This window comes from Lipotes vexillifer, unplaced genomic scaffold (genome assembly GCF_000442215.2).
Source record: "Lipotes vexillifer unplaced genomic scaffold, Lipotes_vexillifer_v1.1 scaffold1201, whole genome shotgun sequence".
NCBI lineage: Eukaryota > Metazoa > Chordata > Mammalia > Artiodactyla > Lipotidae > Lipotes > Lipotes vexillifer.
The window spans coordinates 1456649-1481554 of NW_006783542.1; the positions used below are offsets into that span (position 1 = coordinate 1456649).

General features: G+C 57.4%; 1 protein-coding gene across 2 annotated transcripts in view; it reads right to left on the reverse strand.

Moving 5' to 3' along the window:
- CSRP1 (cysteine and glycine rich protein 1) overlaps positions 1-14329 on the reverse strand; it is a 22543-nt gene extending 8214 nt beyond the window's left edge. Inside the window, exons 1-3 of one of the 2 annotated variants that reach the window (XM_007456143.1) lie at positions 14315-14329; positions 10678-10850; positions 782-896 (exon numbers count right to left, since the gene is read on the reverse strand). In XM_007456143.1, the coding sequence (XP_007456205.1) occupies positions 782-893 (112 nt within the window). In that variant the 5' untranslated portion in view covers positions 894-896; positions 10678-10850; positions 14315-14329. Of the gene's footprint in view, positions 1-781; positions 897-10677; positions 10851-14314 lie in introns of those variants that run through there. The other variant, XM_007456144.1, reaches the window with a different exon arrangement.
- Positions 14330-24906: the final 10577 nt, after the last annotated feature.

Genomic DNA, 24906 nt, shown 5'->3' on the forward strand with positions numbered 1-24906 from the left:
GGGAAGGCCTCGGGGCTGCAGGGGCAGGAGAGGGGAGGGGAGAGCCCAGCTCCAGGAGGGGATGGGAAGTGCGGGGAAAGGCCTCGGGCTGCAGGGGTGGGGGGGAGGTGTGTGTGGGGGGGTGGGGGGTGGAGAACCCAGCTCCTCCCTAGACGCAGCTTCCCCTGAGGCTGCTGCCTCTGCTGCCTTGACAAAATGCTTTTTTAATTGAAATATAGTTGATGTACAGTATTATATAAGTTTCAACTCTATTCCCTGTGCTGTATAATACATCCTTGTGGCTTATTTATTTTATACATCGTAATTTGGCCTCTTAATCCCCTTCCCCTCTCTTGCCCTCCCCCTCCCCGCGAGTTTGTCCTCTGCGTCTGTGATTTCTGTTGCCATTTAACAAGGGGTAATCTGGGTCCAAAGACTGATGAAACTTTGGGCTAAAAGTGTCTTCCTCTTAAATGCCAGGATTGTGGCAGGGAGAGAAAGAAGAGAGAGTGAGCGGGAAGTTTTCCCGGCCGAGTCTTCCCTGCTCGGCACTCAGCCCCTGCGCCTCCGCCACCCTCAGCCGCTGCACCTCCGCTGCACCTCCGCCACCCCTCCAGCTCGGGCCAGCTCACGCCCTCCCCTTAGAAGACAGCTTCTGAGGAACAAAGAGGCCCTGAGCTGTTTCCCGGCCCAGCTGCGCGCCAGCCAAATGTCAAGCTGTTTACCTCCCGGAGGGGGGGGGGGCAGTTCCCGGGGTGTGCCCCCATGGCACCAGCAGGGGCTGGGAGGGCTGTGTACTCACTGCACAGGAAGCAGGATTTGTGGAAGCTGCTGCCTTCGCACTGAACCTCCTCAGCAAAGTACACCGTCTTCCGGCACAGCCCACACTTCTTACCTCCTCCCCAGTTCGGCATATTCTGAAAGTGGACGCGGAAACAGGAATTAACTCCCCGGGGAGACGGAGACACAGATGGCCCACCACAGAGGAGCCGGGGGCAGAGGCCGAGGCGGGGGCAGAGCCCTCCTCGAACGGCAACCTGGGGGCTTCCCACCCCAGAGCCCACAGGTAATCGCTGAGCAACCGCTGTGTTTTCGGCCCTGTGCCCGGCATTCTAAAGGATACACACAAGCACGAGACACAGGCCATAACAGCAGTAACGACAAACCATCTGCCACGTGCGTCCGCAGGGATGAATCTCACAAAGATGAATTTGGAGCAAAAGAAGCAGATAAGCTAGAGCTCATAAAACACAAATTATCTGTGTCAGGCCCGCAAGCAGGCAAAATTCTATGGTCAAGGGAGGGACCCATGGGTGGGAGAGTTATAAAGAAAAGCAAGTATCACAAACAGACTACTGTCTTAGATTTGTTACCTCAAAGAGAGGAAAAGGGGGCCACCAAGGCGGCTGCTAAGACACCAGCCATGTGTGGTTATCACACAGAGGCTCCCTTTGTAATTATTCTTTGAACTACACATATGCAGCTTTTCTACGCTCTTTTGTATATAAGATATAGCTCACCAAAAGAACCATTCTTTTTTAAAGCAGGAGGTAGGCACACAGGGCACAGGTAAGAGTCCATTAGAATGCGGGGAGGTGGGGGGCTTTTGCAAACTCAGATTTCCCAGCGCCAACTCTGACCCGAGGAATCATGACCTCTGAGGATGAGGAGCAAGAACGTGAATTTTTAACAAGCACCCGGGTGAGTCCCAAGGAGGCGGCCTGGGACGGCACTGCGATGCTCTAGGTATTGGTTCTGAGCTGGGGTCCTGATGCCAGATGGGTTTGGTCCAGTCCTGACCCTGCCACTCACTGGCTATGTGTACCCTGAACGAGGTAGCTGGTCTTTCTAAACCTTGATTTCCACATCTGTAAAATGGGGATAAAAGCAAAAGCGACTTCATAGATCATTTCCAGGGATTCAGTGAGACACACGGCGTGTCAAAGGCGCGGCTCAGTGCCTGGCACGGGCTGAGTGTGCGGTGACGATTATTAGCGCAAGAATCCAAGGCACAGGGGAGGCGACACTGCAGATCAGAGCCCGAGCAGCACAGACACAGATGCCCGCAGAGCCCGAGATCAGGGAAGGCCCATCTCAACCACTCTCAACAGATGCCTGGCTGCCAGGGGACGGCGACCCTTCCAGTTCTTTGGACAGAAGTGCACGGGGCTGGGGTGGGGGGCTATATGGGGGGCGCCGGCGACTGCGGGTACAAGATGGGTGATGGGGTGAGTAGGGCTCAGGGTGCTGGGAAATGGAGGGTGGGCAGGGGAGAGGCAAACCCCCCGGGATGTGCGTCATGGAAACGCCGGACGCAGGGATGGGGCATCCAGAGCCCACCCTCTTGGTACCAGGGATGTGCCGGCAGCTAGAGTCGGGGTCAAGGGCAGAGGGGACGTGGTCTCCACTGCCCGGAGCTTCCCATCTGACGCAGTGTAGGGACAAAACTTGCCATCCCGAAACGTCTCTCTGTCCTGCACGTTATTTCAAGCTGAAAACAATCAAGGCCCAAGAGACTCAGGAAGAAACTGACCTTCCCCCAGCTGCCCAAAAGAATTTCGATAGAGAGCCTGTTCCCCAAACAGAGCTATCGCCAGAGATCTCTGCAAAGAACATGGGCCGGGTGTGCTGGGAGGGTCGGCAGCGCCTGGAGACCAGAGTCCACTCTGTCCCATCATGTCTGTTGGCTCAGCAAACACTCGCTCACCAAGCATTTGCTTTTCCATCTCCATGTAAATGGCCTTCCTCCCCTTTGAGGTCCCAAACCACTACCCCCAACTTCCTCTTTTGTCTTTAGCTGAAGATGGTATTTAAGGGGAGGGTTTCAGCCACTTTGGGGAGTTACTCAGGTTTTCTGGGTCGCTCCCATGTAGACATGTTCTTGAATTCTGATTTTCTCCTGTTCGTCTGTCTCGTGTCAATTTAATTTTTCTCCAGTCAGAAGCTAGAAGGGTGGAGGAAAATTTCTTCCCTCCCCCCGCCGCCCCGGAAAGTGGACACAGGCCTCCGCTCAACAAGAAGGTCCAGTCGAGGTTCACTACCAAGTCCCCTGCACACACGTGTTTGTACAGGTGTGTGCACCTGGCACACAGGTGTTCATACAGGTGTTCGATAAATCGGCTCCCCTAATACTGAGAGCCACAGCTGGTCCATGCCCCACATCCATCTCTGCAGAGCCCGAGGCCCTCACAGTGCTCAGTGGGTATGTGCGCGATGAGAGCAGGCTCCATGTGGGGAAGGGGTGTTCGTGACGCCAGCTTCCGAGGACCCAGGCTGGAATATTTTCGGAACCGGGGGAATCTCCAGCGAGGCTTTGCCGGAGTGGACCAGTCAGTCACTCTTCACTGCCTCTGCTCTGTCCTCCCGTGTCCTGAAAGCTGGGTTTCCTCTGGCCCCACCCTGGTCCCTCTCTCCCCCGCAGTCTCCTCTGGTCCCACTGCACCTGAGGTCACCCCTGCCAAGGACTTCCATTCATCGCTGACCTTGACCTCTGCCCCGAGCCCAGGCTCGTACACCCGGTTCCACGGGAGAACCTCCACCTGGATGGTCCACGAGCACCTCGATTTCAACACGAGCCACCTGAGCCCATTACCTTTCCTCTCTAACTTGTTCTTTTTCCTGACTTGTCCATTTTTTGCTGCTGGAACCGCAGCCATTCTCTCCAGCACTGAGGAATCTTATCCCAAACCCTAGAATGGGGAGAAGTTCCCCTCTCCCGGCTGCGCCTGCTCTGTGCCCCCTTCACCTGCTCACCCCAAACCCTGACACCCCTGCCTCTCCGGGCCTCTCCCCACTCACCTTCACTCAGCTGGCCCACGGCCCCCTTGGAGGGGCACCACGCTCCAGTCCCCTTCTGCTTGGGAACCACCCTGATTTTCAGCCAGCGCACACGGGCTGGACCTAAGCTGACCAGCCCGGGTTACCGGTTGGGGATGGGCCAGCTACGCATTTCAGGCCAAGGAGACAGAAGGGAGTTCTGGGGGCTCCGGGGAAGAAAACATCCTGATCCTCAGAGAGAACGTCCTGGAAGAAAGCCCCCCTCCCCTGAGTGACGAGGGGGAGCAATGGGCTCCGGGGCTGTGGTTCCAAGGGGGACCAGCCGTCCCAGGAGGAAGCTGACAGCAGAGAAGGGAGCCGCCCTGACATCACTGAGCCACAGAACAAGGCCAGACACCACGCTGACTAGTCTCCGGATTCTCCAGTTAAACAAACTAAGACGCTCCCCTGCTGTTTAAGCCAGTTACCCTGCACCTGAATGCATCCCCAGAGAGGACAATTCCGGCCACCCTGCTTCTGGAATCCCCTTCCTAGCCGCCCCCCGCTCCCCCCTCCAGACCTTCTTGGCACAGAAGGGGACTCTCAATCCTCACCCTGAGAGCCTCCCGGGAGTACCTTCCCAGCTCTGTCTCCTGCTATACCGCCTGCCCCTCACACATCCTCAGGGTTGGTGATTTAATTGCCCCAGCCTGGGGCAAGGCACGTGGAAGCCCTCTGGGCAGGGCGGAGGCCCACCGTCCTCACCCACGTGGGTCTGGACTGGCCGTTGACCTGCACAGGGCCAGCCTTCCCCTCCCGGGCTCTGCACCGTCCACAGCTCATCAGGCTTCCGCACATCCCACACCCCCAGAGGACAGGATCGCTCGAACTGCACGCGGCCCTGCTCTGCCTCCTCAAATAACCCACCAGGCCCGAGCTCCTGGAGCCCCAGGGCCAGCCCCATCCCCGGCCTCTGAGGCCCCGCCATTCCTCTGGCCCCTCTGCCCTGCTGAGCCAGAGCTGGGCGCTGCAAACCAGGAAGGACAGTCGGGTGGGAGAAGCAAGGTCGGTACTGCCCGCCTAACCGTCCCCCACGCCACCCTCGCTGCAGAGCCCCGTTCTAATCAGGCAGCCACCGCTGCACCGAGTGACCACAGGGAGGTGCTCAGGGCAGAGCCCAGACCCCTGAGCCACCTGGCAACTCCAGTCCCTGCGGGGCGGTGCCGGGACGGCCACTGGGCGGGGAGCCCTGCGAGAGGTTCTGGTTCACGCGGAGCCATGTGGCTTCTCCGACGAGGTGACTAGACGCGACCCCCAAACCCCTGCCCGCGGCATCCAGCAGACAGCCTGCCCTGAGTCTGCTGACCTACTGTGTGCCGGGCAGTCTGCAAACACCATCCACTTCTCCTGGTGACCTGGGGCTGGGGACACGCCCGTGACACACATGAAGACACAGGGCTGGGGAGGCCAGGTCAGCCCCCTGCGGTCACCAGGCTGTAGGAAGCAGAACTGGGACCCAGCCGGGTCCAGCCACCCAGTCACTGTGCTGGTGCCATCGTATTCAGGGGGGCTGCACTCGGGGGGCGTCCAGGACGCCTGGGCTCCTTCCTCACCTTGCTTTCCACCCCCTGAACCCACAGGGGACGTCCTCCATCCCCTAGGACACCCCTAAGGGAGGAGGCTTCCCCAACCACGTGGTGGGAAGCTGTTTGTTCCCAGCAGTGTTTTGTTCCCAACACAAAAGCCCTTCTCCCTCGTGGAGACCCACATATCCAACAGGCCGCCCTTGTTCTCCCTGGCTCCGGGTCAGGGGCCCACAGCCAGCAGGGCCCAGGGAACAAGGGGCAGGGCAGGATGGGCGAAATCTGCCTGGGGCGCCTCCCGGCTGGGCCACTCCTCAGCCAGGCCACTTGGTGGGGGTCCCCTTCGGGAGCCCAGAGAAGGGACAGGGCCCGGCGCCTTGGACAGGTTCCCCTCCCCCCGCCCACGTGAGGATCCCTCCGAGGGATCTACGGGTGGGCGGGGGGAGTCTCAGCTCGGGGAGCCCCGGCCACCTCCTTCCCACCAGCCCCGTCTTCTCATCAGCCAGACTCCGGGGACAGAAGGCCCAACTGCCTTAAAAGGAAACTGTTTCTCAGACCTTCTGGAGCTCCTATAGGGACGCCCAGCTCCTTCTCAGCTGCCTTCTCAGTTCTGAGGACAGAGGCCCTGCAGCCGACGGGGAGGAGAGATGTTCTCTGGGTCAGAGTACAGGCGGCTCAGTTCAGAGGTCAGGAGAAAGGGACCTGGATTCATCCCTTCCCAGCTGAACGATCAAGTGACTTTCCTGTCTGAGCTTTGATGTGGTTGTGTCTCTAAATCGGACCATCCACTGACTCCTTAAGTTGTTCTGGGGATCAGGAAAGAAATTACAAAGCGACGGCCCAGGGCCTGGTGTGCTGTAAGGGCGCCCTCCTGGCGACCACCCGCAGGGCGGGCCCAGGCGAGGGCCGGATGTCTGCTCCCCTCCCCAGCCAGGCCGCATCTGGGAGCAGCCAGGCCTGAGAAGTAGAAATGCCAAACTTCCTTTGGGTGTAAGCACCCCCACAGCCCAGATGCAAGCAGAGACTTGTCTTAACTCTTTTGTCTTCTGCTCTGGGTGACCAAGAAGCTTTGCTGTCCCTGTGATCACATCAGCCACTCTGGGTTTGCAGTGGGTTCCTCCAGAGAGTTCTGGTTCGTCCCACTTCACATGTCGACAATCTCGATAGAGAACCAGCCTTCAATTTTCTGCTGAATGGCTGGAAGTACCTGGGAAGCCATTTACCGGAAATGTCAGGATCCAGGGCCGGTCGGAAGCTAGAAGCCCAGGACTGAACTCTTCCGACGAGTGACAGGCTCAGTGTGCTGCCCCCTCCTTCTGGGGCAGCTGTCTCATCAGGTCCTCTGTCTTGAGAGCAGAGACCCAAGACGGGGCTCGCAGGGCAGCAGAGCGAGAAGCGGACACAGGGCAAGACTCCCACGTTCACCCCACATCTTGTGAAAGTCGGGCTGAGGTGACGGCCCAGTGTGGTCAGGCTTCAGGTTTCAGAAGCCATCTCAGAGACGCTCCACCCTTAACCGCTGGCTGCCAGCGTCTGAGGGAAGGCCTCCTCTCCTCAAATCAGTGGTTTGACTTGACAATCCATGCCATGCCTTTATTTCTCCAGTGGAAAATCCCCACCTCTCCCGTCCCAAAACCTCTTGCCCCCCAGGGCCAAAGGGTGACTTCTGAGCACAGAGTTGAGGTCCCCACCCACGCAGTCTGGTAGAGACCTATCAGGTGTCTGCCTACTTAGAATCACCTGGCTGTGTGATATCCAGCCAGGTACACAGGGGAGCTGTCACCTTTTCCAACTCGCTGTTCAGCCCCTTCCTCCCCGCACCCACGTCAGGAGGGCAGCCAAGGCAGGGGCGGGGGCCCCCCGCCGCTCAGGGTTCAGAGCCCAGGTCTTAGAGGTGCCATCTGAGAGCCTGGCCAACAGTCCTGCCTTGAAAGGAATGGTCACTGCTGGGGGGACGAAGCGCCAACATGCGGTACAAACCCGGCCTGAGCTTCACGGGATTTCTTGGGAACCCTGCACGTGACTCAGCCTCTGGGAGAAGCCGGCCGGCACCGCTGCGCTGCGATCCCTCTAGACCCCATGGTTCCCAAAACTCGAAGGTCACCCTGGCTCCCTCTCTCCCTCCCTCTCTGAGTCCTGTCTTTTCAAGTCCAGGCCCCGAGGCCCTTGTGGGGCAGCGGGCTGGGCTGGCACCTGCCCCCCAGCACCTCCTATAACAGAGCGTTCCACCCCCGGCGTTCAGAAGTCCAAAGGTCAACCAAGGTAGAAATGGGGGCGTCTAGAATTCATTCTAAGTATTTCCAGACTGTCACAGAAGTCCTATATCATAACAAGGTCTCACAGGCTAACCAACAGGTAAGTGTCTTTGCTTTTATCTGGAACAATGTCACCTTAGTAACAACTGGTTACCCATGCTGGAAAGGTCTGAACGATCTTCCTGGATTCATTTCTAAAAAGCAAAACCAAAACCCACGAGCCCTTAGTCCTTATAAAACAGGCTGTTTGCAGCTGACATCTCGGGAAGCCCCTGCCCCCCGCGGCTCCTGTATAGACAGCCGGGGGCACTGCAGAGGAGGGTGTGCTTGCTGGGTTGGTGGGTCGGGCGGGGGCTGAGCCTGTGATCCACTATCGCTGCAGAAATCAGACAGTGCCTCCCGGCCCCTGGGAAGAGGTGGAAATGCTAGCTGCCTCGGTGTTTACACTCCTTACCATACTTGGGAATCACTCAGTGTTGACGTCAGACAAATTCCTGGGTAGCTGCGTAGTGCGGCCCCATCACCACCACAGAAATTCCTGCCCACTGGAAACCGCAGCAAAACTGCTCCAGCAGGTACCCGGCACCTCCCCGAAGTGTGTGTGTGTGTGTGTGTGTGTGTGTGTGTGTGTGTGTGTGTGTGTGTGTGTGTGTGTCTTTTCCTCAAGAAGGCTTTTTCCCAGGCTTCCTTTCTTTCCTGCAAACCGGGCACCAAAATTCAAACACGCATCAGACCTGGTGAAAGCGTATCACCTGGGGCCCAGGCCCCGACTTCCAGAAGGGCCCCCTCCTCCTCTCCATCCATGTGGCAAGGGGAAGACCTAGAGGTCGTGCGTTCTAACGGGACTCCATCCACGTTCACACTGCGAAGCCACATCTTCCTTAAGTAGTTTATGAGCCACCATAAAGCTCTTTGTAACGCGAATGACTGGGCGTGGGTTTGCAAGGAGTCTGCCTGTGTCTGAATGGCAGCTGCAACCCCAAGCAAGTTACTCATCACCTCTGAGCCTCAGTTTCTTCGTCTGTAAAATGGGGAGTGTCCGCCCCACCTCACAGACTGCCCCAGATAACACACACATGGAGGATACAGGCCAGTCCCTGGGGCCCAACAAGCACAGACATCTGCCTACTGTTCTCTCTGGGAAGGGCCAGCTCTGAGGCTTGTCCAGATCTTACTTGCCAGAACGCCTGCGTGGTGGCAACTGGTGACCTTTATTCTCACCAGCACCTCAAAATGTTTAATGCAGGATTCCTCTGTCCTCTTCAAGCCAACTTTTCACAATAAGCCAGCTTACAGAAATATCTAAATTCCAGCAGCCTCTCAGAAAAGCCTTCCCAGTTTGCCTTCCCACCAGGAGACCCAGAGTAAATAGAAACCATCCCTCCCTCCCTGACCTGGGCCTCAAGCCCACTCACAGGGCCACCGGCGAGCACCGGAGCACCCGTTTGCCAGGTTCACACGTGTCCGGTAGGGCAGCTCCACGAGCCGCCTACTCCTACCCCCTTCATTCACCAAATATTTACTGCTCGCCAACCAAGTGCCAACACTACACTCCCGGCCAGGGAGGGCTCACCAGCTCACCAGCAGGCAAATGTTAGCCTTGAGAAAACACCTGGGCTGGGAAGGCAGGTGCCGGGACGGCCCAGAGGCAAAGGCCGTGGCCCTGCCACGCCGCAGCACAGGTGGTGGCCGCTCTTCAGTCTCGCCTCTGCGTCTCACCCCCTCAGACCCTCCACAGTGGCAGTGCAGCCCCTCCCCCTCCCTGGCCCACAGCACACCCTCTGCAGGATAAACTTCCTTCCCCGCCTGCCTGTCCCCCGCCCGGATTTCCTCCCCGCGGGACTGGGCATTCCCTGGGAGGCTGTGGACAGTACAGGGCGGGATCCAGCCACAAGGACAGTCTCTCTGGAGAGAGCCCGAGCTCCCCCTGAACATGAGGAGGCTGCAAGTGAGAAGCAGGGCCACAACACCCAGTGCCCAGATCCCACCCGGAGACACCCCAGCCTGCACGCTGAGCTGACAGAGGGGCGGCCAGCTCCTCCAGCCGCCTCAGGGGAAGGATGGGCGAGGCCCAGGGACATGCCCGCCCCGTACCGCCCCCCCAAAGAAGCTGAGCACGAGAGGCGAAGCCCCCTGTCCACGGTCGGCTGAGCATTCAGGGTCAGTCAGGGCCACGCTTTGCACGAGAGCCCACTGGACCTCCCGGAGCCGCTGGGACGGGATCCCCAGGTGAAGCCCTCACAGCTGGGAGGGGGCTGCCCATCCATCCGCGCCCAGGAGCAGGGTTGGTGGCCAGAGCCCAGGCCTCCAGGGAAGGGCTGAGCCCATGCACCCTCCCGCCTACACCCAGGTCTTGATTAGAGCACAACAAATGGGACAGGCGTTTGCAGAACATTCTGCGGCCTGTGAGAGCAGATACGACGCCTGCCTCGAGGTGGCTTGCTGGGTAACATATTGCAGCTTGCTTCAAGTGTGCTGGTAGCAGCCCCTTCCTGCTCCCCGGCCCTCAGGGACTGAGGCCACCAAACACTGTGGTTTCCTTCAGGCTGGGGTGATGGTGCCCACGCAGCGCCAAGACAAGGGGCTAGGGGGTGTGTGAACGTGGCGGGGGGTGACCGGGGACGGCTGCCACCTGGTCCTTTCCTAAGGGTGAAACTCACACCTGGGCGCGGGGCACAGCTGCCCCAGGCGGGCCCTGAACCTAGATGTTCCCCCTCCCTGCCCTTGGCACGCTGTCCAGGGGGCAGGCGGGGGGTGGCACGGCCGCCCTCATCCCCAGCTGTACAATGAGCTCAGTGCGCGCGCAGAATCGCCGATTGTCCCGCCGCGGGACCTGCAGGTGGTGGGGAGACTGGCCGTCCCGGGTCAGGGGCACGTGGGGGCCCTTTGTGTCCCGGGACCCCGGGGCGGGGAGGAGTCCCGCGCCTCCTGGAAAGAGAACCAACCGCCGCCACTTCTCCCCGCTCCGCGGCCCGCGCCGGCCCCAGCCGCCCCTTTTCCTTGCGACCGTCCTCGCAGCTTCCCGAGCGGCGGCGGGGGGAGGGCCGGGGGCGCCCTGCGCGCGGCAGGCCGGGGCGCACTCACCTGGCTGCGGCTGGGCGCGCGGCGGTTGGCGGACGGCGGGCGGGCGAGCGGCACGGCAGCGCTCTGGAAGCGGGGCTGGGCGCGCCCGGCCTGCGCGGCGTTTTGTTCCGCTCGGGGAGGGCGTGTCCGGGCCACGCCAACCAGTGGGCTTTGCACACTGCACCGCACCGGCGCCGATGTCACCGCACCGGCGCTGATGTCACGGCGCAGTCCAGCAGCGCGGCCCCCAGGCCCGAGGCGTCCCGGCTGCGCCCTGCGGACCCCCGGTGCGCCCCGCCGCGGAGGAAGCAGCGGCTCACAAGTGCCCGGAACTTCTCATGGCTTCCCGGCAGCCTAATACGAGGGTGGAGACGCACGTGATCCAAGAGATAAGACTCCTGATAAACTTATGCCACAAGAGGAAGTGTGGGGGGACGGGAGGTGGTCTCGCGTTTGGTGTCCTGGTGGCAGGTGTCACGGGGGCGCCGGGTAAGACAGGCCAAGCTTTAGAGCCCGCCCCTTCCGTGTACTAGCTGGTCCCCGCCCCTAGGCCTCAGGTTCCGCATCTGTGAAGGGGGTATAATCCAGCCGGAAGTGGGTGTTTTTGGTGGCGGGAGGCGCGGGGAGCAGATTGTAGGGGCCTAGTAAGCCTTCAGCAGTGCCCTTCAATGAGTGTAGCCCCCCCAGACAGCTCTGTCCCCTCAGCTTTCCCCAATCTCCCCTGCTATCCAAAGAAGGAGCCCCCCTCCGACCCCCAAACAGCAGCTCTGAGGAGTGGCTGCTTCAGCTGGGCTTTTGTCTGGGCCCCGCCAAGATGCCCAGGGGCAGCTGCTGGTGGGTGGGCCGCCCTCGCCACCTCCCAGCCCTTCCTGCAAGCCCGCTGCCAGCATCTCAGAGGGCGCAGAGGCTCACACCTCTTTCCTGGACGCAGGTACAGCTCAGAAACCCAGTGCTCTGGAGAGAGAAGGAGCTCCCGGGGAGGCCCACCTGGCAAGGAGGGCCCGGTGGGGAGCAGAGAGCGCCAGGCTTTAAAGGAAGGTGCCATCCTCTCCCCCCGCGGTCCTGCCCGCCCCAATCAAGGCGCACTGCCCTCTGGGCCTTGTGGGTCTGGACCCGGAGGATCATGAAAATCTGAGACACTGGTGCTCCCAGGACTGGGAGAGCCTCGGGAGACAAAGCACTTCCTTCTAGTTTGCAGTTTTTGCAGCTTGTTCACTGCATTTCTAAGTCAAAAGGAAACTCCCTCTCATCCTCCAGGTTGAATTACCCCATTTGCACTGAGTGCAGACGCTGATGGAGCAGGGGCTGCGCAGATCCTGGGTGTCCCTTTCACTGTGATCGTGTCCGCTGTGCGCCCGTTTGTGTGTCACCCTCTGCTGCTCTCTTGGGCTCCAGCGTCTCTGTGAGAAGGAAGCCTCCTTCTGCCCAAGGCAGTGAACTGGGGGCAGGTCTGCTGGGCAGCTGGTCCCCCCTCCCCCAGGTCACCCACAGATGCAGCTGCCATGTCTTCCAGGCTGGACAGGTATCAAGGCCTCAGACCCTCACAGGCTTCATTTAGAGCCCCAGGTAGCTGAATCAACTCTTCCAGAAGTCAAGCATCTCATACTCCAGAAAATGGAGTATTATATTTATCTAGGCTTTTCTTACTTTCTACCCTAAGAAACATCTTTCCTTGGGCCGGGCCCTCCATACAAACAGGGTCCCCCAAGATTGGGAGCACCGACCAGGATTTCTTGCACATTGGGTGGCCGTTCTCATCTGACCCAGCCAAGATGTAAGAGCAGAACCCAGGAGAATTCCCGGTCACCCCCGCGCCGTGCGAGCGATAAATCAACAGGCCCGTGACGTTGCCGAACGACATCGGCGTCAGAGGCCACGGGCTCGCTGTGCAGAGGTGGCGGGCTCGCGGGTATCCCGTCTCCCTTCAGTTCCCTGGATCCCGGAGAGAGGAGCCTTGGAGTCTTGCCCAAGATTTTACAAAAAGGCAGACTCGTACCTGTCCTTCTTTGGTCTGGGTTTGTCCTGTCTGGGCGATGGGGCTGCTGATGGATTTCCCCAGTGAGGACAGCCAACCTGTATTGTGAAACATCCTTAGGGAAGGTCCAGGAAAAGGCAGTCACGCCTGTATTCTCCCGGAGGCTCTTGGAGCACCTCATAACCTGGTGGCTGTGTCCTGAGCCCTGCCTCCTGGGAGGCTGCTGAGTGGAGAGCACAGGGGTGTGTCCACACGACACTGGGGCAGCAGGACTGTCCCAGGCAAACCAGGCCATGTGATCGCCCTGCATGCTTTATTCTTCTGGGGGGGGAGCACAGGGTCAGGAAGTTGTCCCGGAGAAAGTGAGCACTTGCATGGCTGAGGTTCTGCCGGGCGCACAGGGAACGTGAGGGCCGAGGAGGAAAGACGCAGATGAACACGTTGTCCACACGCCTGGGGGTGGTCACAGCCGTTTCACAGCCTGAGACGGACCCCTAAGGAAGAGCAAAGCCCTTGGATCATCATTGCCGAGACACTCTGAAGGAACCAGGGCTGAATTTGTATTGTAAGTCTCAGCTCGTCACCAAGCATTTAAAATAATAATATGGAGAATTCCCTGGCCGTCCAGTGCTTAGGGCTCCACACTGTCAACGCGAGGGCCCGGTTCAATCCCTGGTCGGGGAACTAAGATCCCGCACGCCGCCCAGCGTGGCCAAATAAATAAAATAATACTCATGACAACCAGACAGATCATGGGGAGGATTTTGAGATGCAGAGAAATATCAAATCTCTGTGTCGTGCATTAGGAGCTAACAGGGCTGTCGGTCAATCGTGATTCAAAAAACAACCCAAAAAACTGATAAAGAGATCAGATTTGTGGTTACCAGAGGCAGGGGGTGGCGGGAGGGGAATTGGATAAAGGCAGCCAAAGGGCACCAACTTGCAGTAGCAGATGATAAGTACTAGGGATGTAACGTACAACGTGGTAGTGAACGCTGCTGTCCGTTACACAGGAAACCTGCCGAGGGAGTAAATCCTAAGAGTTCTCATCACAAGGAGAAAAGTTTTCTATTTCTTTAATATTCTAGCTATACGAGATGATGGATAGTCACTGAATTTATCCTGATAATGATGTATGTGAGTCAAACCATTATGCTGCACACGTTAAACTTATACAGTGCCCTATGTCTATTACATCCCAATAAGGCTGAGAATAAATGGTATCAATACTAACAGATAACTGCCCAGCACCAACTGCCCGTTGGGCCCTTTACAGCAGCCCCCCTTACTCTCCCCAGTGGCTGAAGGTTGTAGGGCTATTTTCACCTCTTTTGCACGTAGGTGACCACTGGGCCGTAACCAGCTTGGTGACCGTGTGACCGTGATCCAGACCCCGGTTTTCCTCATGTGTGCAATGAGGGCTGGGACCAGCTCCGCACTCTCAAAGCTTCCCACGGAGGTGCCCCTGGCAGCAGAGAGGGGACGCGCTGCTCCCAGGAGCTCGGAGCATTGGCGGGATCAGTCGCTCCCAGGGCTCTGAAGTCTTTGGTTTTATTATAAACGTTTGTTTAAATTTCGCGTCCTCCTTCACAGATGCCTGTGTTTGTTTGAATAAAAAGATAATGTTGAAAATTATTTACAGTAAGAAAAACAGAGGTTCTTGGAAAGGGTGTCCTGCCAGCCTCTGTGGACCCTGGACTGACAAGCCCAGCAAGGGGCCTGGGGTGGCTCTAAGGCTCTTCCCAGGCTTGATCTGCCTGAATCTCCCGGGGTGTCTCCCTGGATCTGCCTGGATCTCGCTGGATCTGCCCGGATCAGATCTGGCTCTGCAGTGCTGAGGCTGTGGCAGGGGGCTGAGGGATGGCCCCGCATTCCCGACCAGGACCCTCAGTCCCTGTCTTCACGTTTCCCGAGGAGGAGTCCCAGAGCCTCTCGGGGTTTGCAGGAGAAATGAGCCTGACGGCCAAAGATAAAAGAAGGGGCAGGAAAGTCCATGTGTAAACGTCAGGAGGATAAAATGCTTGGAAGCAAGAAAGGGGGAAATCCACCTGGAGAGGAACAAGGGTACTATGGGGGCTCCAACAGGGAGATGCGTTCCCATCTTCAAGCTGCCCTTTACACTGTGAACCACAAGGAATGTTCCAGGGAGCTTGGAAGGTGATTCAGAAATTCCTCGGGGGGAGGCCCGGGGCTGGGTCCTCAGGGTGTTGTGAAACAGGCTGGATAACTTTCAGTTAAATCCACCACTTCCCCTTCCCCGCCCCCCTGGCCCGATGGCTTTGTGAGGTCACTGCCCTCTCAGCAGCCTGCGTCCACACCAGGCCGGTGCGGGCAGGGAGACAGGAGGCACCGGGAGATGGGAAAGGAGGGCCCGGGGCCTGGCAGCTCCCGGGAGAAGTGTGGCCGGGCAGTCTCTCTGGCAGACCTGCCTCCTCTGCTTCTGATCCGTTCCCTGTCCTCCTGTCGAGGAGCCTCCAACTTCCCTGTGGTCATCCGGCCAGACAGCAGAGGTGTAAGCAGTGAGCAGGTTGAAAATAACCAGGCTTTAGGCAAGACCTTTGACGCCTCTGGTCCGTCAGGGTCAATCGTATGAAAATAAGACCCTGAGACGGAAGAAAGGGCTGGACGACAATCCAAAGGTGAGCTCAAGAGACAGAGTTTACTCTTCATAGGACGGCCGCAGAGGGCAGGGCTGTGGTTCGGTCTCCTTTGTAGCTCACACGCGCCTTGCCTGGAGAGGTGCTTGGCTTTACTTTGTTTTTTTATGTTTTACGAATTCCAGCACCGAAGGGTTCATTCCAGTTTGCAGGGTAAGAACAGGGAGCGAGGCTGCCACCTGCCGGCCAATTTGTGAATCACACTCTCAGGGACCTCCTAGCTTAAGCAGCCCTTCATCCTTTGTCCACTGGGATCACTTGCTACTTAAAATTTTTTTGACTCTCACTTGAGACATTCTAGGCTCCTAGCAGAGAAGCCAAAAGTCCTAGGACGCTGGTCAGAGAAAAAGGCCTTTGAAGGTAGTGGAAGCTTTTTTGGCTCATGGCCCTCCTGTCTCCCCGGGATCGTCTTCCCCCTCCTCGGAGAAGCACCCACTATGTGCCAGGCGCTGGGCTGTAGACTCGGGGGTTCCCAGGGCCAGGGGACATGCGGGCGCTGGACGGGGTGCAGGAGGCCGGCACAGCAAAGAGCACTGGGGGCTCAGGAGGGAGGCTCCCCCGCAGGAATCCGGGACAGATTTACCTGAGCTACTGCACACGCTGACGAGCGGGACCACACGGAAGTGGACAGACTTCTGGCACCAGCTGCTGCGTAACGAGTCGCCCCAAGCTCAGTAGCTTGAACCCGCAGCAGTCACTCATTTTTCTCTCTCGTGGTTCTGGGGTTTATGAGCTCAGCTGCATAGTCCTTGCGCAGACCATACATGTGATGCAGTCAGGTGATGCTTAGCTGGGCTCATCAGGGGAACTTTCCTGCTCACGTGGCCTGCAGCTGGTGCTGGCTGGCGGCTGGACTGTTAGCGGGGACCCCCACGTGTAAGCTCACCAGGCGGCCAGGCGGGGCTGCGAGGGCAAGTGTCCTAGGAGAGAGGAAGCCAGGAGGAAGCTGTCTGGCCTTTTGCCAACCAGCCTCAGAAGGCGCAGAACAGAACTCCCCCCCCCCCCCCGTTTCAAGGAAAGGGGAAACAGACCCCCCCTCCCCATGTGCCCCGGGGCAAGGTCGCTGGACGGGGTGCAGGAGGCCGGCACAGCAAAGAGCACTGGGGGCTCAGGAGGGAGGCTCCCCCGCAGGAATCCGGGACAGATTTACCTGAGCTACTGCACACGCTGACGAGCGGGACCACACGGAAGTGGACAGACTTCTGGCACCAGCTGCTGCGTAACGAGTCGCCCCAAGCTCAGTAGCTTGAACCCGCAGCAGTCACTCATTTTTCTCTCTCGTGGTTCTGGGGTTTATGAGCTCAGCTGCATAGTCCTTGCGCAGACCATACATGTGATGCAGTCAGGTGATGCTTAGCTGGGCTCATCAGGGGAACTTTCCTGCTCACGTGGCCTGCAGCTGGTGCTGGCTGGCGGCTGGACTGTTAGCGGGGACCCCCACGTGTAAGCTCACCAGGCGGCCAGGCGGGGCTGCGAGGGCAAGTGTCCTAGGAGAGAGGAAGCCAGGAGGAAGCTGTCTGGCCTTTTGCCAACCAGCCTCAGAAGGCGCAGAACAGAACCCCCCCCCCCCCGCAGTTTCAAGGAAAGGGGACACAGACCCCGCCTCCTCATGTGCACCGTGGCAAGGTTCTAGAAGAGCATGTGGGGTGGAAACACAGCCCTTTTGAGAAAAGACAGTTTCCAGAGGTGGGTGGGTCACTCCAGGTGGATCCCTTCAGCTACGCTGCATTCAGAGATGCATTTCCTAAGAAAGAAAGTTTCTACAAATGGGGTGTTGCCAAGAAAAAACATGAGGGTCTATAAGTACCCGCTGAGCCGTCCTCACTAAGACTTGCAAAAACCTTTCTCTGAAAATGAGCCTCAGAGAAGGAGGTGGATGCAGGCTGCTCTCCCGAGGGGGTGTCGGGAACTCTGGCTGGCGGCCAGCATCGACCAAGGCAAGGGAGTAGTGGCCTCTGGGGGAGGGGCCGTGCAGCGAGGTTCTGCCGAGACGGACTCCCAGAGGGAGAAGACTCCAGCTGGTGTCACCACAGCCAGTGGCGGTAGAGCCAGCGCCTCCCTCCGCCCCGCTGGGCCGGCGCCTCCGCCCCGCTGGGCCTTCTCGAGCGGCCACGGGCAGCGCGCAAAGCGGGAAGCGGCCAGTAAGGAGAGACCGCAGCACGGCGAGAGAGATGACATATGGCCGTGGTCACGTGGAGGCTCCCTGTGTGGGCGTCACACAGGCGCCGGGAGCGGTCCTCGCGCAGGGTGAGACCCTGCTCGGAGAGCAGACACAGCCCGCCGTGAGAAGGCAGGATGGCACCGCAGTGCGCAGGGAGCGAGAGATCGAGGACCACAGCGGAGCGCGAGCGCCCACGGGCTGGTTGGGGGCAGGCCTGGATGCCCAGGACCCTCCGTGTGACCCACCAGCCTTCAGGGAAGGATGGCTGAACCTGCTTCAAAGGCTGGACGAGCTGGGATGGCGAGGTCGAGCGTGGCTGTCTGGGAAGGGGGATGGGGGTGGGGCTGGCCCTCGGCAGTAGCCGAATGTCTCGGAAACAAGCTTCCCGAGGCACCGCGTTTGGGCCCCTAGACCCAAGGGAAGGGGACCGCGGCTCCTCTCTCTGCGGAGCCTGGGGCCCAGCCTACAGAAGACTGGTCCAGCTCTCTCTCCAGGACGCGGAATGCTAAAGCCCATCGCCTGTGTTTTCCACTTTAGAGCACTGGCGGGCATCACCCGAGCCCCCTGCCGGCAGCTTCATGCTACTTTAGCAGGATTAGGTTGATTCTTCGTAGCCTGGGCTGCACAGACGTGGTCCCAGCCCAAACTTCCTTTGCTACAAAGGGCTACAGAGAAGCATGACGTTGGGGACAGAATTGTGTCTTGGTCAACTTCTGCATGTCCAGTGCCTGAGATAGTATCTGGTCATAGTGTAAAAAGGAAAGAAAAAAGAAAAGAAAAGGAAGGAAGGAAGAAAAACAGAGTCAGATTTTTAAAAGAAAAGAAAAGAAAAAAACTGTGCCTGGTGTCCTAGTCACACCTGATCTGGTCAGTTCAGGAGAGCCAGAGGAGTTCTGGAAACATCCATGACCCAGACAGACAGTATATGCTGAGTCCAAGAAGAAAGCTGCAGAAAAACACACACAGTGTGATTTCATACGTGTAGTTAAAATAGTCTATGCACGTAGAGAGTATAACATGGTAAAAGCATAAAGAGATGTATGGGAATGGTTAATGCCAAGTGCAGAATAGTATCCCCTCTGTGGGGAGAGAGAAATTCAGGAGGGCAGGAGCTTAAACTATGTTCTCGCACTGCTTTATTTCTTACACTGTATGGTGTTCACTGGTGTGATGGTTAAATTTATGTGTCAACTTGACTGGGCCACGGGGTGCCCAGATATTTGGCCAAAACGATTCTGGGTGTTTTTTGGCTGAGATTCACATTTAAATTAGTAGACTGAGTAAACCAAACTGCCCTCCCTAATGTGCATGGGCCTTGTCCAATCAGCTGAAGACCTGGATAGAGCAAAGGGGCTGACCCCCCCCCTCCCCCGAATAAGAGAGCATCCCTCCTGCCTGGCTGCCTTCAAACTGGGACATCTGCTTCTGCCTGGATCTCAAGCCTGCTGGCCTTCAGACCAGAATTATCCCATCAGCTCATCTGGTTCTCAGGCCTTCAGACTCAGACTGGAACTCAACCTGGGTCTGCAGGCTGCCAGCTCCCTCGGCAGAACTTGGGACTAGCTGTCGTAACTGCCTGAGCCAGCTCCTTATAATAAGTCAGTAAATAAATGAATGAATGAATATCCCATTAGTTCTGTTTCTCTGCAGAACCTTGACGGATGCAACAGGTATGTTTGCTATACTGTTTTCCATACCTTTGGCATGCCTACAATGTTTCACAATAAAATTTTAAATTAATAAATGATGAACGACTGTTAAGATGTCAGAGCTATAGAGATCAAGTAAAATGAGAGCTGGAAAACGCGCTTAAGATTTAGCTTTCAGGAGGCCAACGATTGCCTTTGCTGGAGTGGCTCAGCACCGTGTCCAGAGCGGAGGCCTGATGGTGATGGGCGGTTGGTGGTAGGGAGCGCACGCGCCCCTGAAGGAGGTTATCCACGAAGCGAAGGAGAGCTCTGGCCTGCTGCTAGGATGGGGGGCAGAGGAGAAAGAGGGGGTTAAAAAGGAGCGGCTTCCCTTCTCCCGGGGGCTTCCACACTAATTCTGTCGGAATTGTTGGAGTCTGGTGTTCCTTTGGTCCCGGGGACGATTCCAGTAAAGATTCTGGAAGACTTAAATTGCATCCCTAGGCTGTACAAAATGATCTTTAAAATATCTAGTCACAGAGCAAATACTCCAGATGTCAGCTTTCTTGGTAGCAGTTTCCCAAAGAGTGTAACATCAGCCCCTCTCATGGAAAAGGAGACAGTAAAGCCATAATTATCCCGTTAGCCCCAGGTCCAAAGGGTGCATCAGACCCACAATAAATTAAGCGGAAAGTTCATTTTTTCCTTTTTTATCCGGTTGAGTAGTTGCATCTGGCTGATGAAGTGTTGCTAATGGTTTCTCGGTTTAGGTTCTAGGGAATGGGTAGCAAGGAGCTGACCAAGCCACAGAGGCTGGGAGGACACGCTGCCAATCTACCTCACTCTTCCCAGAAACACGGTCTGGGTTGTATTCTAATTTCTTCTTGGTCTCATCAAAGGAGCCCGAGCACGGGGGAGATTCTGAGCTGGGCTATTTCTTCCCACCCCCTCCCAGATGGATGGCAAGGTTTTTCCGACAGTCCATCCTCCCTAGGGTTCTGCCTGCTGGCTATGGGGAGAAAAGTGCCAGCAGGGGTCAGCAGTGTCCCACGTGTGGCTGGAGCCACCCACCGGCCACCTGAGCTATGGGTCCTGGCTGGTCCAGGCAGACGGGAGCTGGAGGTCAGCTTCCTGTAGGGACCTCAGCATCTCAGAGCATCGCCGGCTCAAGCCTCCCCTCCCTGAGTGGGGGCGGGCAGGGGGACGTTCATTCAAGGACCAACTGACAGGGAAGTGGATGTGTGACCCAGACATCAGCGATGCTGATTCACTGCCCGGTTTTCTCCTGGGAGGTTTTCACGTGTATTGACGTGTGCAATGCCGTGTGTGGGTTGGATGTCAGAGATGTGTGTGTTGGATTTGCCCCATGAACTTTTCTCAGAGACCCGGGGTTCCTGGCCAGGTACTCACGCTCTCCATGAAGACTGGCAGTCCGCATGGCTGTGCGGGCTCCCACAAGGCCTGCCCGGTCCACGCCACCCCCGCACACTCAGCTGGGAAGGGGATTCTGCATCCCAGCATCTCCAGAACGACATCTCTGCGGCCGAAGCCACACGGAGCGAGTTTAGCTCTCGTCTCGTCTCCAGACTCACCCTTGCCCTTGGCCTCACTGCCCGCCTCCTCCCAGCTCCGGTTGCCTCTGACCCCTCGGGTCCACGCTGCTGCCCCGCTTCCCTGCGCCCTGCCCCCGGCACCGCTCCCCAGCCTCCCCGCCCAGCTGGGCCGAGGGAACAGCTGCATGGCCGGAAGCAGCTCCGGGCTGGAAGAGGGTCCAGTCTGTGCTGAGACTCTAGGCCCAGCGCTTTCCAGGCGGCCTCCACACGCAGCCAGGACGGGCAGATGCCCCGCCTTCCCGCCTGCAGGAAGGAGGACCCGGCAAAGCCTGGCACCTGGCCTGCCTTCCCTGGAGTAGAGTTACGGCCACTGATCCAGGCAACAGGTGCGCTGGGCGTTCCGGCTGCCGCAGGGCACATCTGCACCCGGGGAGAAGGCTGCAGCAGCCGCGGGGACACCCCGGAGGCGGGGGAGCCCAAGGGGCCAGGGGGAGAGAAATGTGGGGGAACTGGTATCAGCGCTCATAGAGCATCCTCCTCCCAGGGTCCCAATGTGGGACCCCTGGCCGAGCTGCCCAAAGCAGCCTCACTGGCCCTGCAGCTCGGGGGTTGGAGGCCTGCGTCCTCTCGTCTCACTGCCCAGCCCTCTGGCTGTAGCCAGCTGCCCGCCCCTCCCGGCGGGCTCCGCTCAGCCTTTGCAGGCTGCACCCAGGAGGCTCTCGGCAGCTCGCCTAGAAAATGGGGAGGGAGGCACTGGAAAGAAGGCTCTTCATACATGCAAATACTTCTGGCCACGTTAGTGCCTCAAACTACAGTCAATCAAATGGAAGGGGGGACATTTGGGGCTCCCAGTCTGAGCCAGGCACTGGGTCCAATGATTCACCGACATCATCTCATCGAATCCTCCCAACATCCCCGCCAGGTGTGCATTGTCAGCATCCTCTGTCTCCCAGGGGACAGACCCAGGTTATGGGCACACAGTGAGGATGCAGTGAATCTGAGGCTTGACTACAGCCCTGACCCCAAAGCTGCACTCTGTCCACTAGGCACCCAGCCTGAAACCTCCCATTTCCTGGTACATCCCACACCGGGGCCCCATCCCTTCCTCCCGTGGAGGGGATTCCTTGCACCCCTGCCTCCGTCACCTCTGTTCGCCACAGCCAAAGTCACCTCTACAACCACGTCACCCGGTTCACTTGGCAACTCATGCCCCTAACGCGTCCTGTCACCCGCCCACCACGAAAGTGGACCCCGCGGCCTCCAAATCCTTGGGGGCCACGCCCAGCACCCACGGACCGTCTGGGCGATGGTTTCCACACCCAGCCTTCCCCTCCCCGTGTCCAGCCTGCTCCCCGCAGCCCTAACTCACTCAAAGCTCTTTCTTTCTTTCCTCTACCTCCACGTTTCAGTGTCCCCATGTCCCTCCTTTTCCTTCTCAAGAAATTTTTCTTTTTTTGGCCACACTGTGCGGCTTGCGGGATCTTAGAACCCTGATCAGGGATTGAACCCTGGCCCTCGGCAGTGAAAAGCACCAAGTCCGAACCACTGGACCGCCAGGGAAGTCCCACAAGACACTTCTTAAGGTGTTAAGAATATTCACTGATATAAGAAAATGTTCACAGAATATACTAGGAGTATCTTACCATTTTACCTGTCATTATGTAATTCCTGAATACATTCTCCTTGTGAAAAAACCCCCAGCAACTCAAACATACGGAAAGAATTAACAAGGCCCTGGGTGACTCTTCCCCAGAAGTAACCACTGCTATCAGTCTGGAGACTTTCCAGAGTTCTCTAAAAACGTATTTTCATACAGGTATAATGCACATAGAAATATACAGTTTTGTGGGGCATCTTTTGACATAACTTGGATCAGAGTGTGATGGTTGTTTTACAACTTTGATTTCTCTTAATGCATGCTCAATATTAAGACTCCATGATCGTGTCATGTACATAAATAGCTCATATGTAAGTAAGTTCTGGGTGGAGAAATGCTATTCCTTACTGGGACCTTGAGAGTCAAGCTCGGGCTCTTCTTTCTGTCCTGTGGGCAAAACTGGCTACACAATTTATGGGGGCCTGTGTGAAATAAAAATGTGGGGTCCCTTGTTCAAAAACTTGGTAAGAGGGCTTCCCTGGTGGCGCAGTGGTTGAGAGTCCGCCTGCCGATGCAGGGGACATGGGTTCGTGCCCCGGTCCGGGAAGATCCCACATGCGGCGGAGCGGCTGGGCCCATGAGCCATGGCCGCTGAGCCTGCGCGACCAGAGCCTGTGCTCCGCAACGGGAGAGGCCACAACAGTGAGAGGCCCGCATACCGCAAAAAAACAAAAACAAAAACAAAAAACAAACAAAAAAACTTGGTAAGAATTTGAATGGGGCAGCAGCAAAGCATTAAACCAAACATGGGGTCCCGTGTGACTGTGCACGTGCCCATGAAGCTGGCCGGCCTGTGGGTGGTTTGAATCAATGTGTCCTCTGTCCCCACAGTGGACATTCCTGCCTCGGCCTCCACCTTGGGCCGTGTCCCTGGATTCTGCACCCAGCCTTCCCCGCTGCACTCTCTCTCCAAGGCCAGAGTCCTGGGCAGTCTTCCACCAGCACAAGCAAACTCCGGCAGTCCATGCCTGCTGGTCAGCATTGCCCTGCGGGCCCCCTAAAAGAGCGGGGGGTGGTGGCAATGACACCTCCCCTATGCCTCAGGGGAAAGTCTCACGGGAGATAGGAGAGCACCGAACTACCAAGATGCATGTCCTGAGCGGCGTGTCCTTAGCGGTGAGTTGCTGACCTTCCTGGCACCTTGGTTTCGTATATGTTGAAGGAGAGGGTGGGATTCGACAGCCTTCCAGACCACACCCAGCTCTGAAAGTCTGTATGTAAGTGACTCTAAGAGACCAGAATGGTAATAACTCACGCATTTACCATACGCCACTTACATGCTCATCTAATGCTTGGGACAGGCCTACAAGGCAGGCGGTGTCATTCCCACTTTACGGACAAGGGAGTCGAGACTCATTAAAGCAACTGAGCAAAGAAGCATCTGGCGTGAAGCACGTGTTCTAGAATCTGGTTGTGGTCATGGATGCCCAACTCGGTAGCTTTAGTACAAATCATGGACTCGCATACTTACAAGGGGTGATTTTTATAGTATGTCAGTTATACTCCAAAGCAGCCATTAAGAAGGGAGAAAGAAAGAAACGTGCAGCAGCTGCTAAGTGACAGAGCCCCTCCCCGGGCCTCACATGGTCTCCAAGCCCCCCTTTCCTCCGCGGATCTGCATGGCACCAGGGCACGTGGCCTTGGGTGCCAGGCTTCCGGGATGCAAGTCCCAGCTCCAGCACTGACCAGCTGGGGACCCAGGCAAGATCTCAATCTCAATTTCTTCACCTACAAAATAGAGACAAAAATGAGACGGATGTTAAGGGCTTAGACTAGCAGTCAGTACCCAGCAAGAGCTCTGTAAGTCGGACTGTTATTATCTTCTTGGGGCAGCTCCAGCCAGAGCCAGCCTCCCGAAAGGGAAGCATGTCTCCCTGCCCACCCCATTCCTACCCTGCTGGCTCCTTCCAGAAGCACCCCTCTGGAAAAGCCATCTTTGGAAAAACACCGTGACTGGCTATCAGCATGGCTTACTTCCTGGTGATAGAAAGGGAGAAAAGGCATCTTCCCCATAAGGCAAGCCTCACTATCCTGAAACATGCAGCCCAGTGCCAGCTCTTCCTCACAGACCGTTCCTCCCGGGTCCTCGTCTAGACCATCAACACAGGGGCCCGGCACCCTGAGGCCAGGGTAGCCACATGGGGACAACTGCCACACCCACGCCCCCCCCATCCCACTCCCGTGAAGCTCCTTGCTGGTTAACGGATCAAGCCAGAGAGGATGAGGGTTGTTAGTAGACAGTCGGATTTCTATCGCTCAAAAGCAAGTTTTCTCAAACCACCAATGGCATTTTTCACAGAACTAGAACAAAAAATTTCACAATTTGTATGGAAACACAAAAGACCCCGAATAGCCAAAGCAATCTTGAGAAAGAAAAACAGAGCTGAAGGAATCAGGCTCCCTGACTTCAGACTATACTACAAAGCTACAGTAATCAAGACAGTATGGTACTGGCACAAAAACAGAAATATAGATCAATGGGACAAGATAGAAAGCCCAGAGATAAACCCACTCACATATGGTCACCTTATCTTTGATAAAGGGGGCAAGAATATACAATGGAGAAAAGACAGCCTCTGGGCTTCCCTGGTGGCGCAGTGCTTGAGAGTCCGCCTGCCGATGCAGGAGACGCGGGGTCG